At 47.4% G+C, this 19496-nt stretch overlaps 1 protein-coding gene across 2 annotated transcripts in view; it reads left to right on the forward strand.

Annotated features, from left to right (window-relative positions):
• Fa2h (fatty acid 2-hydroxylase) overlaps positions 1-19496 on the forward strand; it is a 69849-nt gene that overhangs the window by 26625 nt on the left and 23728 nt on the right. For both annotated transcript variants that reach the window (XM_008822971.1, XM_008822970.1), the window contains exon 2: positions 13245-13337. In XM_008822971.1, the coding sequence (XP_008821193.1) occupies positions 13245-13337 (93 nt within the window). The remainder of the gene's footprint in view (positions 1-13244; positions 13338-19496) is intronic.

Below are 19496 nucleotides of genomic sequence, written 5' to 3' on the forward strand. Positions count from 1 at the left end.
CTGTGAACCTAGAAACTTGCAGCCACTTGTGAAAGAGATGTACTCTTGCTCTGGATCTTGCTCTGGAGTATGTTAAATCTGTAGTGAAATGCTTCTTCTAATCGTGTAGTTATTAAAATTAAAAAAATAATGATTAAAAAATGATAATAATAAAATAAAATAAAAAAGGGTGAGAACGTAGCTTAGTTGGTAGGGTGCTTGCCTAGCATGTACGAAGCCCTGAGTTTGATCTCAGGCACACAGAAAGCATCCATTGTAGTGCATGCCTATAATCCCAACACTTGGGAGGTGAAGGCAGAAAAATCAGAAGTTCAAGGTTATCCTCTTTGCACAGTGAGTTCCAGACTGGCTTGGACTATGTGAGACTCTGTCTCAAAAACAACAAGCAACAACTCCCCAACCCCCCACAAAGAAAAAATAAGAATGATATGAATGATGAAATTTATTTGAGGTTATATGGGTATCTATGGTACAATTCTTTCAGCTTTGTTTGAGATTTTTCATAGGGAAATGTTGGAAGAATACTAAGTAACTAGTTACCATGTAGAAATCACTTGTAGGTATGGATTTTGGGTTTGTTTGTTTTTTTTCCCCAGTCTTTTTGAGACAGAGTCGCCCTATAGTCCCAGCTGGCCTGAAACTCGCTATGTAGACCAGGCTGGCCTTGAACTCACAGAGATCTGCCTACCTCTGCCTCCAGAGTGTTGGGATTCAAGGCATGCACTACCACGCCTGACTGTAGATAGGTTCTTAAAGGGTGAGTGGGAAAATAAAATAGCATGGAATGGTTACATGATGTTATATTAGTTTCCTAGGGCTGTTCAAATCACAAAGCACCATACCCTAAATGTCTTAAAACAACAAAAATCTATTGTCATCACCATCCTGGGGCTGGGTATCAAACACAAAGTTATCAGCACAATTGGTCCTTTCCAGAGGGCCCCTGAAGGTACAGTTCTGTGCCTCTCCCAGTTGGGAGGGGCCCCCATCATGGTGTTCTTGGCTTACAGACCTATCTCTCCAATAATTGTCTCCACCTTCACAGGGTTTTACTTGTGCTTTCATGTTTGTGTCTCTAATTTTTACTCTTCCAGTGATGACATCAGTTGTATTGGCGAGCCCAAGCTGACCCAGCAGGACCTCATCTTAACTCAGTTATATCAAAGACTTTCCAAATAGAATCCCATTTACAGGGTCTGGGTGGGTATGAATTTGGGAGAAGTGGACACTGTTCCTCCCAGTTAAAGATATCACCCGAGTATAAAAACACAAGCAGCTAGCTGGACATGGTAGCACATGCCTTGAATCCCAGCACTCGGGAGGCAGAGGCAGGCAGATCTCTGTGAGTTCAAGGTCAGCTGGGGCTACAGGAAGACCCTGTATCAAAAAGACAAAAAAAAGAAAAAAGAAAAGAAAGAAAGAAAAGAAAAATGCATGCAGCTAAAGAATGGCTTAGAGTGAGAGTGAGAGAGAGACAGAGACAGAGACAGAGACAGAGAGAGGGAATTTTGAGTGATTCTCAAACTACTCTCCAAATCTATAGAGTCAGAATCTCTGGCAGGGAGACCCCAGTCATCTGTAACAGGTGCTCCATGTGACTCAGGAACATCATCATGTTTACAAACCCACTGTTCTGGAAGGCCAAAGGCAAGGGAGCATTAGAGCTAAGAAAACAGATGGGATTGAACATGGCTTGGGACCGGTCTATCAACCAGCAACCTCAAGCTTGCATTGAGCTTGGTACAGGCAGTTGCTGAGTAGACATTACCCAGGTGTGCCCCCCCACCCTCCCGCTTCTGCTCTCTGGGACAGAAGAGGGATCCTGAAGCCTGAAGCTCAAAGGCAGTGACATTGTCCTGACTCTGAATCTTCACTCCCTCCCCTACAAGACTGTGTGTGGCTGCCAGGAGGAAACAAAATGTGCAGATAAACTGCAACAGGATTTCTGAGTCCCTTCAGCTCTAGCCTCTACCAGATAGAAACGGGTGGATGGTTTTAAAGCCTTAGTTGCTGAGTGCTTGGGCCCTCCCAGGCAAGACCCACCCCTGGAGAACCTGGTGAATTATAATGACACTCTGATTGGGCAGGTCCTTCTACATGGCCAAGGTTGGCAGGGGTCTACTCTGACCTGCTATCCTCACTCTGTCTATATCTGGACAGGTGAACACTGGACCTCAGATACTTGCTCTGGTCAGGAAAGGACAAGCTCCAAAGACAAGGCAGGGTAAGGGCCCAGGTGAGCCCAGAGACTCTCAGGGCTACCTTCTCCCCTCCATCATTTTAATTTCTATGCAACCACAAACATGGACGTCTCCTCTGTGCTTGGTACTGTACTCACTGCTCAGGATAAAAAGATCCAGTGGGTTATTTAAAAAGAAAAAAAAAAGACATACAACATGAAATTGGGAGGGAGAACATGTCAGGGAAGATCTGGGGGAAGTTAGAGGGGGGAGTTAGTTGGGGTGATATGTCAAAATACATTTTATAGATATATATATAAATTACATATATATATATATAAATTTTAAAATATATGTGAAAATCCTCTCCGGGGTACCCCTGCAAGTGCTTGGGCTCCCATTAACATTTTTAGAGGTGGAGGGTTTTGAGGTAGGACTAACTTTGTAGCTCAAGATGACCTGGAACGCATGACTATTCTGCCTCAGTCTATGTGCTAGAATTACAGGGATGTGCCACTACTCTATATCATGTGTATACTACACTGTATCATGCTGTTTACTGGATTCTCTACCAAATCATCATGGTCCCTGTGCATTTGCACAGGTCCTACTCTCTGACCTCTGTCTTCAGATTAGGGCAACACTGCCAGGAAGGGAGTTAAGAAATGTCTTACTTGGGGGCTTGGGGAGACCTGGTCGGGAGGACAAATCTCCCTCCTAGAGGTGTGACTTGGTCTTAGTAAGGGTAAACAAGGGGAGCTCACTATGTTCAACTAGGTTATGCATTATGAACGTATGTGTGGGCCATCTACTGGAGCAGGAGCCACACCCACCTGGTGAGTTTTGAGTGGTAATTTTGTATTTTCAGGACTCTGACCCGCTTTGCTGATATCCCAGATTGCCCATCTATTCTGGTTTCTGCTTCTAGTGACAAAGTTGCAGGTGATGGCATCAAAGGGGACTCATTTCATGACAAGAAACAATGCCAGCTTCATGGCAAACTGGTCAAGGACCTAGGGGGCTGGGACTGTCACCCTGTCCTTTGCACATGTCTTGAGAAGTAGCAGGTGGTTAGACCACAGCACAAGCTTCCTACCAATTTCTTTTAGTTTTTATTCTTCCTACCATAAATACTGGGAGAGTGACTTAAGGAGCTAACACTTTGCAGTAACTCTGGGGAGGAGGGTCACCATGAGTCTGCTTTGGGGATTCTGTGACTTGTCACTTGTCTGGTTTGGCCCTCTAAGCTCACAAAAGGATGGCCTGAGCTCAGCTATGCTGGGCCTGGCTTCTGGCTTGAACCTAGGAAAGCAGGGAACAGTTTCTTAGAAGTGGAAACAAGCTGGTCCTGTTGCCTTTACAGCAGCTAAGTTTCTGGCCCTCCGAAATAGCCAGCTCCCAGGAGACTGCTCCCTGGGGACCCTGAGGGTGGGCTGGTCAGCACTAAAGCTTTCTAGCAAGAAGGCTTTTTGTGCAGCTATACCTTTAGACAGCTCTAGCACCACCATCGTCCTCTGGCCTACCCCGTTCACCAGGGCAATATGCTACTAGATGTATGAAGGCACCTGGAGCCACCACCGTCTCTGTGCCTGCAGGGGTGGGGGCAGGTGGACACAGGGCCAGGGGCACCATCTCATTTCACAGAAAGGGTTTTCAGGCATAACCCAGGCTGGAGGATGAAAGGCCATCTGTCCATCCCTCGGTGCCCAGCCCAGCTCTCTGGAACAACATTCCTTTATGTGGCTCCCCCGCCCTCCTCAGCCCCCGCCCGCCGCACACTGCCTCCTTTCAGATGGCTTGTATGCTGGACTTGTTTGTTTGTGATGCAGTGCGCAGGCTTTCTGTTGTTCTTTACTGTTCTCTCCGCATGCACCATCCAAGCACACCCTCTCTAGGGAAGACGGGCCTAGGGATTGGAAGAGTGCTGGGGGTTTGGAGATAACCCAGTGAGTTGTCCAAGAGGAGAGTCAGGCACCTTAAAAGAATCTTTTCAGGGAAGCCTTGAAAGAGGGCTTTCTGTTCAGTCTTCTCAGAGATTGATCATTTGAGAGCGCTTGCATAGGTGACCTGGTCCCTCTGTGCCTCAGTTTCCCCCATCTATAGAATACCTCCTGCCAGTCCCTCAGGGAGTTTCATGTTGGTACAAATGAGATGCTAGCTCTCCACAGAGGTGCCATGGCTGTCCCAAGTGCTACTCAGTAGAGGTGGCAAGTGGAAGTGCAGAGTAGAACAAGGTTTGCCTTAAAGAAAGCATCAGTTTATTACACACACACACACACACACACACACACACACACACACACACGAGTACAGCCTGCCTCCAATGCACAACACTGCTAAGTGGGGCAAACTGGGGCGTGACTTCTCAGATCTTAAAGAACAGTCTACTTCTGATCTAGGAAGGAAAATAGTCCAATGTCCCTTCTAAGAGCTGTCTGTGTGGGTTGCCACTACGAACCTGGGAGAAGGGCTGTGTTGACCAGGAGACTGCTTTCTGCCACCTTGATAAAGAGTGAGATATAGACCCTGGATCCATATCCACACTCGCTCAGTGTGGTTCTGTCTCCTGTTGAATTCCCTTTCCTCCTATTGCTTCATCTGGATCCCATGGGATGCTGAATCAGGCAGTAGATGACATTCCCTTGGCTTCTATGACAAATAACCACAAACTAGTGGTTTAAATAACAGAAATGTATTATCTCCAAGTTCTGGAAGCCAGAAGGCCAAGGCCAAGGTGTCATAGCGAACTGTTCTAGCTTTATCTCTTCACTGTGATAAAACATTCTGACCAAAAGCAGCTTAAGGGAGGAAAGAATTTGTTTCCACTTACAGGTTGTAGTCCATCCTGGGAAGTCAGAGAAGGAACTCAAACAGCAACTTGAAGCAGAAACCATGGAAGAACAATGCTGACTAGCTTGTTCACTCATGCTTAACTAGCTAGCTAGCTTACTTGTTTACTTGCTTGCTTTGAAACAGGGTCTCTCTGTAGTCCCAACTGGCCTGGAACTCACTATGTGAACCAGACTGGCCTTGAACTCACAAAAATTCACCTACTTCTGCCTCTTGAATGCTGAGATAAAAGAAGTGCACCACCACACCCAGCTTAGCTAGCTTTCTTATACAGCCATGGGAATGGTATCACCCACAGTAGACTGGGCCTATAACTCTTATATGTTAATAGTCAAGACAATCCCCCACAGACATGCCCACAGGCCAATATGATCTAGGAAATTCCTCAAACAAGGATTTCTTCTCAAATGACTCCAAAATCTGTCAAGTTGACAAATTAAAGTTAACTAGGACATGTGGGCTCCTTCTGAAGGCTTTCAGAGACTGTATTCCAAGCTTCTGGTGGTTTGCAAGCAGACTGGTGTTCCTTGGCTTCTGGATGCATTCTCCCCCATTTGTACCTTCATCCTCATATAGAATTCTCCCTGTGGTATGTGTCTATGTTGAAAGTTCCCCTAATGACCTTTTTTTTTTTTTTTTTTGGTCTTTTTGAGACAGGGTCTCCTTGTAGCCCAAGCTGACCAGGAGCTCACTGTGTAGACCAGGCTGGCCTTGAACTCACAGAAATCTTCCATGCCCAGCATATCCATCTTAATTCCCTATTTCCAAATAAGGTCAAATTCTAAATTGTTGGGGTTAGAGGAATTCACAAATTTGAGTGGGATGGAGTACACTCTACTGGGAAGTGAATCCTTTATAGGTGACATTCTTGGTGCCATAGCCTATGACTCTTTCACCCTTACAAAATCATCTCCTTCCCAGAAACAAGGGGAAAAATACAAGTGAAAATGAGCATCTACCACTCCTTCACCTCCCTTGGCCTCTGTTTCTTCTAAAGCTGATCCTTGCCACCGTATACTAGAGAGAGGAGGACCAGAGTTAGCCTTCATGCACCTTGGCACTCTGATTCTTCAAGTGCCAGTCTATCACCCAGTCCACCCATGGCCTTGGTACAGTGTTACCTGTAGGGCTGCTCCCTGTGGGTACAGCCCAAGCACCTCATCCACATTCCTTGTTCTTGAACTCTGGGGAAGAACAAAATTCCTGTTCTTGGCTATCCCTAACGCTCCTTCTCTACAAATGGGGTACCCACATGCAGCCATTCACCTGGAGGTTTCTGATAGGCACATGAAGGGCTGTGTTTATATTTGTGCATGTTGGTTTGGACCACAGGACTTCTTAAAATGCAAGTCAAGGGCTGAGGCTGGAACTCAGTAGAGCACTTGCCTAGCGTGCATAGACCCTACAGGGTTCATCCCTGTAGTAGCAGCAGCAGCAGCATGAGGAGGAGGAAGAAATACTCTAGAAATTTCATGTAAAAATCTGGTTTTGGGGGCTGGAGAGATGGCTCAACTGTTAAGAGCACTGACTGCTCTTGCAGAGGACCCAGGTTCATTTCCCAGCACCCACATGGTGGCTAACGACCATCTGTAACTCCAGTTTCAGGGGATCCGATGTCTTCTCCTCACCTCAGTGGGCATTGCACAACATGGGTGCACTTACATACATGCAGGCAATACACTCATACACATTAAAATTTTTAAATCTGGTTTTCAGCTGGGCATGGTGGCGCATGCCTGTAGTCCCAGCACTTGGGAGGCAGAGGCAGGCAGATCTCTATGAGTTCAAGGCCAGCTTGGTCTACATAGTGAGTTCCAGGACAGCTGGGGCTACAGGGAGACCCTGCTTCAAAAAGACAAAAAAAAAATCTGCTTTTCAAGCTCTTCTTAGAAATCATAAAGTCTAATAAAGTAGACCTCCATTGCCCAAAATCTAGACCAAAATAAGATCTGTCCCCTCATCACAGGGCAGGCCCTTCTAGTTCTCTATAGTCTGCTCCATTAACATCATCCTCCCTGATCTCAAGACCAAGTGATACTAATCATTGATCGATAATACCCTTGTTGTCTTCCTTTCTTCCCTGTGCAAATGCTTCTAGCAAAAAGGCAGACTCAAAAGGTATGATGCAGGGCTGGAGAGATGGCTCAGTGGTTAAGAACACTGGTTGTTCTTGCTGAAGACCTGGGTTCGAATCCCAGCACCGACATGGCAGCTAACAACTGTACATAACTCCAGTTCCAGGGGATTCAGTGGCCTCTTCTGTCCTTCACAGGCATTACACAACATGGGTCAGTTACCTACATGCAGGCAATACACTCATACACATAAAATATAAATAATAAATAAATTTTAAAAATTTTTTAAAGGTGTGATGTTTATGTTTAGAGTTACTGTGGAAGCACACCCCTGGGTGAAAGCATTTCCAAAAAAGTTTAATCGATCAAGGAAGACCCATCCTCAATGTTGGTCGAACCATTCCATGAGCCGGGGTCTAGGACTGAAGGAAAAAGAGGAAGCAAGCTGAGTGCCAGCTCTCCCCTCTCTGCTTCCTGGCTGCAGGTGCAATGTGTCCATCTGCCTCACACTCCTCCTCTTCCCACCATGATGGACTGTACCCTTAACTGTGAGCCAAAATAAGCCCTTCCTTCCTTGAGTTTCTTATTTTATTTATTTATTTATTTATTTATTTATTTATTTATTTATTTATTTGCCTTTTTGAGACAGGGTCTTCCTGTAGCCCCAGCTGGCCTAGAACTCACTATGTAGACCAAACTGACCCTGTTCTCACAGAGATCCACCTGCCTCTGCCTAGGATTAAAGGGAATCAAAGGTGTGGGCTACCAGGCCCAGCCCTTGGACTTCTTTTGTCAGGCCTTTTATCAAAGCAAAGAGAAAAGTAACAAATATGCTGAGTTGGTTCTTGGCAGCTTTTGTTGGAGGGAAAATCTGAGCAAGCAAGACTCAGTTTGTGGACGTAAAGACATGCAAGTTTAACTAAACTATGAACAAGATGGGTCTACGTCATTAACCACACCTTGACTGTTTCACTTGATCCTGTCGCCTTCTTGGCCTCTGAGGATGGAGCAGGAAGTTGGAGCGCCCTGACTAGAGAGAATTGACTTTCTATTCCAGGAGGAAGAACTGAGGGTCACAGACAATTGGCAGTGGAACCCGAACTAGACTACATCCCTTATCCTAGAGCTGAATTGGTGTAGCAAACTAGAAGGCTGCCTTAGATTCTTCCCCTACCCCAGGCTGTCCCCAGGAGACAGACATATTGAAGGACATGTCTGGGAACTTTAGGGAACCTCCAGGTAACATCTGCAGGGTGCTCTGGGTATTTGGGTCTGAGATAGCTGGCTAAGGATGGAGGCCAGGAGAATGGTCCGTGATATGAGCAGGACTATGGCCATAAGTTGAGAGCCAGTGATTAGCATTGTGCTGGAGAAGCTGTAGCAAGTGCTGCTCTCTGTGGACTTCTCTCCCACATGGCCTCAGACTGAGGCTGGAAGGATTTACAGAGGTCAAAACACCCTCTTACTGTCCCTACTATACTGTGCAGCAGGTCCAGTGGCTCTCGCTGCAAATGTACAGTACCTTGGAAGGTCACATTGGCGACTCCTTGTGACTGTTTCTCACTCTTCTGCCACCCTGCCTGCATCTAAACCCTACTCACACCTTTCACCTAAACAGGTCACTCATCTGCAGACACATTACTGAATCATATCATTCAGCAAGTATCTGAATGCCAGCCTGGGGTTATCTGGGGTTTTCTCCTCAGAGTAAGCAAGGCAATCAGGATCCCTACTTCAAGAAGCTTACATTCTAGCTTGGGAGACAGGCCAATGAAAGGAGTGAGATGTTTTCAGCCCTGAGCACCTGACCATGTACCTCTTCCCTCATGGAAAGGTTGGGAGAGACTCAGACAAGAGACTGGGTCTTCAGCACTGTTTTTGTCATGGGACTGTCTCATGTCCCTCGGGTGAATCCTGCAAGAAAATGGCTTCTTGTCAGGCATGGTGGCATTCAGAAGTCTGAGGATTGTGAGTTTAAGTCCAGCTGGGACCTCATAGCAAAACCTTGTCTTAGTCTCTTCCTCCCCCTTAAAAAGAAAGCTGTCACAGGCTTTGTCAAGTCACGCTTATCATCATATATGTTAATCATTCTCTGAAAGCCGATATAAGTCTGACTACGAAATTACTCACTTCCCTACCCAGATACTGAAATGTATTCAGTCTAAAGCCAATCACCCAGAACCATTTTCTTCACCTTGGGATTCTTTTTGGTTGCCAAAAGTCCCTTTGGCTTCCTTCCTAAATCAAAAAAAGTCTTTTAAATAATGCATTGTGGAAACTTCCAGAAAAAAAAAAAGTTTAAAGACATTTAAAGTTAGGTTGCACCCTAGTTCTCTGGTGTGACCTTTATGCACTTCTGATTCATGTATGGTGTTTGCTACTGGAATGCAAGGGTAAGCCCAGCCTGAGTATAAAATAAACACTGGGGCCTGGGTGCCTAGAAAACAAGGTCTAAATCTATGTGTGGTGTGTGACAGCTGCTACTACAGGCAAGACTCAGTTCCTGGAGCCCCTGGAGATGGGACTAGAAGAGCTTCATCCAAAGGGTCTTTTGTCTAGATATAGAGGTTTTCTAGACCCTCTTGAATCTCACAGCTAGTCTGGGGATGTGTCCAATCCTTCAGAACATTCCTACTAAAGAAAACACTGGTGTGTGGCTAGCTCTAGTTTCTCCTTAGAGTTTCCTCCCATGATGGACATGTGTGCGCTCAATCTTGTGACACTAACGTAGGCTTTTGCCAAGGAAGGGCATCGTCCCATAAGGTCACCCAGGAAGTACCTCACTCACATTGTTACTCCAGGAATTGTCAAAAGCGTATCGCTTGTGGTGTTACTGCCTGATGGCCCCCAGGCCTCTCAAGGTCTGATTAGGCTGGGACAGCAGAAAGATGAGAAAGACAGGAAAAGGTCATGGCTGCTCCTTCCCCTTTGTCTTTTCCCTCATCCTTCATGGGCAAGGTGCTCCCAGTGCTAGCCCTCACACTAGGGTTGGTCCCTGAATCCCTGGCCTCTCCATGCTGGGAGCAAGCCTAGAGCCACACTATGGCCTGAACAGATCCTCTGCCTCCTGGCTCTGGGGAGGAGGGCACAGAGTCCCAGAACAGCTACCTCCCCACTTCTCTTGTTTAGAACAGAATATTTCCACCTGAGAAATAAAAAAAAAAACCCTTAACAGTGCTGTTTCTATTTGTAGCTATCATCTCTCTATACTACTGGACTCAATAATTTTTCAAGTACAGCCTTAGAACTGATACAGAGCAAACAATTGTTCTACTTCCTGTTATAGATCACTTAGAGTTCTTCATCAACCAGCTTGAAGGAAGGAACAACCATGGACAATGAATGTTCATGAAACAAGCTTTTATTTTTTAATTTTCCTGCATTGATGCATATTTTGTTGTCTTTTTGAGGCAGGGTTTCCCTGTAGCTCCAGCAGACCTGGAACTCTCTATGTAGACCAGGGTGGCCTTAATCTCACAGAGATCCACCTGCTTTTGCCTTCTGAGTACTGGGATTAAAGGCATGTGCCACCATACCCATCCCTGATGCATTTTTTTTTTAGATAGAACCTTTAAAAATATTTTTATTTTACGAGTGTTTTGCTTGCATTTATGTAAGTGCACCATGTGCCTGCCTATTGCCTGGGGAAGCCAGAAGAGGGTGTCAGATCCCCTAAGACTGGAATTAAGGACTGGAGTAAGTCCGGACTGGTGCGTTCGAGAGAGATACAAGTTCCGTTGGAGTCTACATGTTGCCCATCACATGTGCCTTAGGAGAAGAACATGGACCCAAAGGCGTACTTAGAGATCCTGTTGTGTCCCAGGAAAGACTAGGGAAAAGCAGATGGAGGGGGTGGGAGCATTTCCAGTCTTCGGATGTCTGTGGGCCTGACAGGTGAAAGTGGAGGGAGCTATTCAGCCACAAAGGGCAGAAGCTAGGGTGATTCCCAGGACCTGGACTCAGCTGAGTCACGGGGAAAGTGAACTGAGGACAAGAAACACAAGTCAGAGAGGGGAGTGCCTCCTATCTCTCTTCTGTTTCCAGTGGTGTTAGATAGATGAACTTAAATCAGTTCTGTTATGCTACTCTAGGATGTCTGGAGAGTATAGCACAGACAAAACCATTAAATGGCAATGTGTGTGATAGCCCCTTCCCACCTAAGGCCATCCTTTTGTCTTGTGTTATAAAGATGGGGGTTGCAATGGTTGGAGCTGCAGTACAGAAAAAGGCTAGAATATCCTGAGAAAGGACTTAAGGTGACCAGAAGAAAATAACAGTCTAGGAGGGAGGAGGTTGAGAGCACAGTGGCTGGAACCCTCTGCGGTATCCTAAAATTAAAACAGAACTGGAAGGCCAGGCATGGTGGCTCAAGCCTGTAATCCAGCACTTGGGAGACTGAGGTAGAAGGATTGGCCATGGCTTCAGAGACTGTACTATAGAGTGAGTTCTAGGCCAGTCTGAGCTAGAATGAGAGACACTGCCTTGTTAAAATAAAAAACTGGAAGAAAACAAGATAATTGTGATATTGACATAGAAGGAAAATGCTTATGTGAGCTATTAAGGGAATTTCCATGGATGATATGCAGAAAACTCCCTCTTCCTGGACCTCAAGAGAACATAAATTGCTTTTTTAAAAAAGATTGGGGTGAGGGCTTGGAGAGATGTCTCAGTGGTTAAGAGCACATACTGCTCTTGCTGAGGACAAGAGTTCACTTCCCACCATCCACATCACAACCAACTATAACTCCAGCGCCTGGAAATCTGACACCCTCCTCTGGACTCCTTGGGTACCTGCACTCACATGCATATAACCATACACAGACAGACACACATAATTAAAAATAAAATAACCTTAAAATTCAGGGATAAAAGTTGGGTATAGTGTTACATATCTGTAATCCCAGAACCTGAGAGGCTAAAGTAGAATGATTGTGAGTTTGAGACCAGCCTGGGCTACAAAGCAGCACTCTCAATAAATAATAAATAATACATATATTCGTATATTAATTCAGATATTGGCCAGATGACCCAAAGAGACACAAAGCAAGATGGGACCAGAAAAGCCCACTTTTGGGTGGCATGAGGGTTTTCCTAGAAAATGTCAGTATGATCACTATGACCATCAGATCCTCTTAGGCTTATTTGGAAAGAAAAATGTATGAATAGCAGCAAAGCCCAACTACTACTGGGTGTAGTGCTGGAGAGGCTGACACAGGAGAACTGAGTGTTTGAAATCAGTCTGGACTGCATATGTTGTGTTCTAGGACAGCCTGAGCTACATGATGAAACCCTGTCTGAGGAAATGAAAAAAGAAACCCAGCTCACTGTTTAGACCTAATAAACTCTTGCTAATACCTGGCTTCCCATCACCAGTATTGTGGTTGTTTTGGGTCACAGGGACCCAGGAAGGCCCCATTGGCAAGGGCTGTCCCTGCCCTTCCTAAGAGAAACATGAATTTTACTTATATGCCAACCTACTTTCTCTAGCCTCACTCTGCATGACATCACCTAGCTGAGGCTGGGTGATTTTCCCAGCACATTCCATTTCCTCTGGCTTTACCTCTTTGCTAGTTTGATTTAACCTTGAGCCCACTTAGGCACACCTCTGCCTGTTCTGCCCCATGTGTGACCACTGACTGGGATTGCTGGAGGACCAGTCCTCCTGGCTTCCTGCTGCCTTTCCTTCCTGTGAGCACATGGACCTAGATGTCCGAGCCTGTGACCCACACAATCTATTGATTAACCAGGCAGGGAGGAAAGAAAGCAGGGGGAGTCATCAGGTATGGTACGGTGAACCCCACCAGATGCCCTTGGTGATACCCTGTGACTTGCTTTGCCCGTCACCTGCCAGGTCTGGCAGCTACCCATAACTGCTCTTGCTTTCTAACAGGTTCTCAGCCAGTTTGCCTGCTCCTCCAGGTTTTCTTGTGTCTTTCATTTTTGGAGACATTGTTTTGTGAGGGAGAAGAAAAGTACAAAGAATAATGACACCCACACCAGTGTCTCTGTTCTCAAAAGTACTTGATGTCCTTGATTTCTGCCCACCCTGGTCCTACCCGTAGGGCTCTCCCAATTCCACAGCTCAGGGCTCTATTCTCTCCCTTCATCCTGTGAGTAACCTCTTGTCTTTTCTTTCCAGGATTCTGTGGAGAATGGGGCTGTCACATCCTCAGAGACTCAGAAGACAGACCCTGCTATCGAGCCACGGTTCAGAGTAGTGGACTGGGACAAGGTAGCTGACACGGGACAGAATGGGGTGATGATCGGGATTACATGGGGTAGGATGGCATGTGGAACCATGATGTGTGCCCAGGGAAAATGAGGAAGGGACACTGGTGCCCACAGTTCCTAAGTATGATCTAGGTCAGCAAACCCAGACACAGGCATGGGAACCCCTTGCTGGTGGGAAGCTGGGGTAGGGACAGATGAGATCTCAGCAGGGAACCCACCCTAAACAGCACTGAAGAAGGACAAGTCTCCCATCAGGACCCCCAAAGCTAGAAGGGAAATGACAATTGGGTCAGCACACCCAGCCTGACCAGTGTACATAGGCCAAACAGACCCCATTTGCTATGAGGTAAGCTCTTGAGTGGAATGGGGCTCTCTGTGGACAGCAGGGAAAAGCATCATTGCCTAGAGGGACTTGGGTGGGAACAAAGCTCACATCTTATTTCCCTGCAGCTTTGATCACAGCACTGTCCCAAAGTTGTGTTATCTTAAAATAGACATGAGTGTGAATGTTCCAAAATGTCTGGCCTGTGTGACCTCTGCCAGCCATGGGCACCAGAAGCATGGAAATAAGCAGGACAGCTATCCCCTCCCTCTCAAAACAGTTATGAGAACACCAGGAGACATAGGAAGCATGCCAGGAACACAAGCAATCAGAGGAGAAGGGATTTGGGCAGAAGGGGCTTCACATGGCTAGTTGACTAACGCTTTCAAGGTTGTGGTCCCACGACTTAGAGATGGCCCTTGACTTTGGGATTGCCTCCAGAGTAGCCCATGACAAAGACATGATGGGTATCTAGCTTGAGAGACCGGGAGGTAATTCTATGTCCCCCATCCCCTCCAGAGAGCCATGTAACCAAGAGGAAAATAGAAAGCCAGCAAGCTTGCCCAAGTCACATAGAAAGCCTTCTATCTGCTTGCTAGAATGTGGTTTCTAGCTTCCATTCCTGGAGTGGCCATAATCAGTCATCACTAACATGGGGCATCGGCAATGCCCAATATAGAGACAAAGAGGAGGGGTACTTAGTACAAACAGCAGGCTTCTCTGATAATCTGGGGGACTTAGGGTTGCTCTGCAACAGAAGAGCCATTGGAGTGAGTCAAGAACCCCTAGAGCTAGAGTCAGGAACTTGTCCTGGGACAGGAAGGGCTTTTTGGTGAGTATGAAGGTCTGGGGCAGGACTAGGGAGTAAGCCAGTATATCCCAGCTCAGAGCTGGGAGTAGCTAGTGCAAGTAGTTACTAGTGCAAGTAGCTACTACAGACCAAAGTCTTCTTGAGCAGCGTCTGTGGGTTTGGCTTAGGGCTTGACGATTGGGAAGAAAATACTGTAAACAGAGCTCACTAAAGCTGTATCAATGCCACAGCTTACACAATTCTCAGGAACAAACTGTGCTGTGGTTTGAGACAGGTGGGAACAGGAGACTTCCCACCCCACCTCTGATTCACCATCTGCTCTGGAGAGAGTCTTCTCATAGTCTCCCTGAGCTATGGTGCAAAGCTGACACAGTATGAGGTAAGAGGAAGACAGAGTCTACTGGGGCTGTTCCACCACTGTTTATACAATGAGAAAGGAGATGGGAGGAAGGGTGCCTTCCCCACCCCTATGCCCAGCCAAACTCCCTGGCCAGCACACCAGGCAGCTAGCCCTGACTCACCTCTGCTTCTTTTTTTTTTTTTTTTGGTCTTTTTGAGATGGTCTCCCTGTAGCCTCAGCTGGCCTAGAACTCACTATGTAGACCAGGCTGGCCTTGAACTCACAGAGATCTGCCTGCCTCTGCCTCCCAGTGCTGGGATTAAAGGTGTACGCCACCACGCCCTGCTTCTTTTTTTTTTTTTCACACACACTTTCCCTCTCCCTCTCCCTTCTTCCTGTGTCCCTGAGCTGAGAGAAAGAGATTAGAACTGGCCCACCAGAGAGGATCGATCCACCTGTGTCCCCTAGTGCTGTACCCACCTCCCACCCACCCATCCTGAAGAAAGTCATCCCAGAGGAAGCTTCCTAGAAAAGGTGAATAGTGCTCTCTCCTCTCTGCTTCCTTCCTCTTCCCTCTCTTCTTTTTATTTTTCTTCTTCTCTTTCTAGAGGTGTCATCCTCCAGTCTTCTCCCCACCTGATCACTTCTCAGCAGTTTGGGAAGGAACACAGACTAGGAGACCCACCAGCCCTGCTCTTGTTTCTGACCCAGTTAGCGTGGGTCTGTCTAGAGGAGCTGTGGAAAGAGACCAACAAGGCAGTGGCTCTGTCTCCACAGAGGGTCCCCAGGCCAAGGGTGGGTTTACAAGGGTAGGCTATGCCAGAGTGACCTGTTGCTTGTACTCAAGGTATTGTCAAGGAAGGGAGAGCCCTGGGGGAAAAAAACTGGGGGAACCCAGTGGGTCAAGCTGGAAAGAGTGAGGAGAAACTGAGCTGAGGGCACTGGGCTGAGGGCTGAAGGATCTGAAAAGATAGCAAAAAGGAACAGGAGATAGGAAGGCCCTGGTGCCCCACCCTGCTTGGAGGAGCAGTCCACTGACTTTCAGGCTCTGCATGGAATTTTACCTGAATGGTTTCTAGATTGTCCCTTGGGTCTCTCAGTTGAGTAAGACCAAGCTCCCTCAGGAAGCAAGAAATTAGGTTGCAGCTCCTTCCTATACCCCAGTCTTTGTTTCCTAGAAGCCAGCTGGGCTGGTGATCAGAGTTGCTCACTGCTCTTGACTTCTGGACACACCTTCCCCTCATCCTGTTTTATCTTTTGGCTACTTCACTAGGTGCTTTTCAGAGCCCTCCCTTGGGAGCCCTTGGCACCCATCACATTTTGGATTCCAGCCTCCCAGGAAGCAGAGGAATAGGTGAGATTTGAGGGGTTTGCCAAAGCTCCTTGCCCAGATGCCCCTGGATAGCAAATTAGCACCAAATTAACACTTCTTTTATTGAGTTCTTACCTGAGCCAAACATTATCTGTTATCTGATTTGCTCTGTGCCAGAAACCAAGAATTATAATTACACTGGTTTAACTTGTGAAGTAGAGCTGAAGTCTCCTGACAAGGTTACTTAGCCAGCACCTGAGCAGCCCGCTGACATGTCAGGCGCAGGTTAGCTGCAGATAAACAGTCCAGATGGTAGGTTAGCCACAGGTTAGCTGCCCTGCGGGCCGCCCTGCTGGGCCCTTTTCTCTCTGCTCCTTCCATGTGTCTTGCAATCCTTCCACCTGACTGCTAGCCCAGAGTGAGTCCCCTAGCCGGGAGACTGGGAGAGGGAGCTACAGAAGGCAGGGAGGAGGTCACACAAGTCCTTAGAGGTGTCTTCCAAGCAGCTACATCCTCTTCCTCATCCTGCCTCAAGTTAAGCCAGATTCCAGCATAATCAGCTTCCTTCCATCATAGATAGGCTGTTATTGGATATGGGCCACCCTGTTTGCCCAAGAGACAGGTAGAAAGCCATCCAACCAGGTGCAGAGGTTGGGCTGGGGAAATGGCTCAGTCATTAAAGGGTTTGCCACATAAGCTTGAAGACCTGAGTTTGAACCCTAGCACCCAAATGCACCTATAATCTCAGCACTGGGGAGCTGAAGACAGGAGGATCCCTGGAGCTTGCTAGCCAGCCAGTCTAGCCAATCAGTGAGCCCCATGTTCAGTGAGAGACTCTCTCAATACAATAAGATAGAGAAGCAATTGAGAAAGGCACTTGATGTCAACCTCTGGCCTACATAACACACACACACACACACACATACACACACACACATGCGCATTCACGCATGCATGTGCACATGTACACACACAAACATGTACACACAAAAAATGTAGCAATCTGTTCCTTCAAGCTCCCTTCCCTGACCCCCCAAACCACACACATCAGGGGCTGCTCCAGGTGTCCCTAGAGTCTGGCAAAGGTATTGATGTTGACCAGATGGGTTTACCCTTTAAAGTCCTTAACATAAGTCATTGAGGACTTAGGGAAATAGTACTTGGGTCAAAACAGGGGCCTCGTGGCAAACCCACTTCTGAGGAAGAATGAAACTCCAAGCTGTGGAATCAGCTTTGCTCACCTCTGGGTACTCTGCCACTTCTCCAGGCTTCATGTCACCTGGATGAATAGAGGGACATAGGTCACCAGAGGACAAAGCTGGTGACCCAAACTGCCTCTGTGGACTTAAACTTGTCCCAATTCCACTGTACAGGAGAGGTCTGCGCCAATCCTGGCAAAGTCACTACCAGCCCACTTGCTGCCACAGCTAATACTAGACACTACTCCAGAACCCCTATAGATCTGTACTGGAGAACTCACAGCCATGGGGCCTCTGATTCCACTGATTGATGATGCAGGTCTTCAGACAACAAGAACTCAAGCTTTGAGCTCCATGCTCAGGTTCAGGCCCTGCCTCAGCATCCATGTCTGAGCATTCCCACCTCAGTGTCCTCATCCATAATGTGAGGTTATCACAGTCTCAGGCTCTGAAGATTAAGGCTTAGGAAGGATAATGGCTATGAGATCCCTAGCCCAGGATGGCTTATCACTAGGGTATAGAAAAAAATGTAGCCAAGATTCCTGGAGCTGTTTGTCTTTTTTCCCCCTCCCTACTGGCTGCTGCTGTTAGCCCATCCTCCACCTCCCTGGCTCAGAAAGCTGCCCTGGGGCAGTGCTGGAGTCAAGGCAGTGGGACCCAGGAGTCAAGCCACTGGCACCCAGCAGCTGCCACCTCCTGCACTTGCTTCCCTGGGGAGAAGCAGAATCTGAGCACTCACTGCTGGCCTGGGGCAGCCCCATGGTGGTGTCCTGTGCCACCTGGTCCTGGTACTGCCCAGGAAGAAGGGAATCTAGGGAGCAAAAGGGAGAGCAGAGGCACCTCCTCACCCTGGCAGCAGGCCCTCTGCCCACTCTCTGGGCAGCAGGCCGCCCTCTCCCCCTGCTGTGTGCTGCTGCCAGCTGCATTCCTGTCATAGCCTGGAGCTGCCTCCCCCTTCCTGGATGGGCAAGGGTGGGGCAGGGCTAGGTTGGGGGAAGGGCATGAGGTACATGAGGCCTAAATACTCAATGACTTGCATCTGATTGCTGAGCCAAACCTGTTGTTCAGGTCTAAAAATCACCAAAGAAGCACCAAGTCCAGGAAGCTGCCAACTCTGGAGCAGTTTCTTGGCATATCTTCACCTTCATCCACATAGCCCTGCGGTAGCAGGTGACCATGAATGCTAGACTTGCCCGCTGTAAAGCATCAGGTCCCACAAGTATAAAGTGAGGGTAGCCATGGAAGTCCCCAGATGCCTGGGAGCCAGAGGTGTGATCTGTGGTCTGCTCTTCCCCACTTGGCCCTACTAACCCCTTACAAAGGCCCTAGACCTTTGTGATGCCTTCCCTGAATGTCCCAAGCCTTAGGCAGCACAGGGTGGGAGGGGCCAGGACCACGAGCCTGCTCGTTGGAAGAGAGCCACTTGTATGTGAGGGCAGGGGGCCACCAGGGTCCTCAGTCTAGTAAAGTAGGAATGAGCCCCTTTCTACCCTATTAAATCCTTCCTGGGCAGTCAGCCTGTATTATCCCTTTTCAAAATCAGGTTCCCACCAGCTGCCATGTTGGAAATGAGCATCAGGTGAGAACCTGTCAGCCAGTGAAGAAGCTCTCCTTCAGTAACCAGGACTGGAAAAGAACTGAAAAAAGACGGAGTGCATGTATCAGCTAAACCAAAGCCTATCACCCAAGATGAAGGTCCCAGCTCTTAGGAAATTGTTTAGAAGGAAACAAACTTCGGGGAAGGAGCCAGATGTGGTGGCACATACTTGTAATTTCAGCGCTAGAGAGGCAAGAAGATCATTGCAAATTTGAGTCCAGCCTTAATCACATAGCAAGTTCCAGATCAGTCGGGGTTACATAGCAAGACCCTGTCTCAAAAACCAACACCAGGTGCCTGCAAGTGACTCAGCCAGTAAAGGCACCTGCTGCTGAGCCGGACCACTTGAGTTCACATGGTGGAAGGAGAAAATCTATTCCCACAATTTGCTGACCTCCACTGGTGCCCTGTGACATATCCTCATGGGTGTATATACACACGTATGCACGCACTCCCCTACACAAAATAAATAAAATGTAATATAAGGAAGTAACACCCAAACCAAACCAGAACAACCTAGCAAAGGTGACAAGGTTCCCATTCCATAATCAACCAATCAATTCCATCTCAAAAGCCAAC

The sequence above is a fragment of the Nannospalax galili genome, unplaced genomic scaffold (assembly GCF_000622305.1).
Source record: "Nannospalax galili isolate Female #2095 unplaced genomic scaffold, S.galili_v1.0 scaffold568, whole genome shotgun sequence".
Lineage (NCBI taxonomy): Eukaryota > Metazoa > Chordata > Mammalia > Rodentia > Spalacidae > Nannospalax > Nannospalax galili.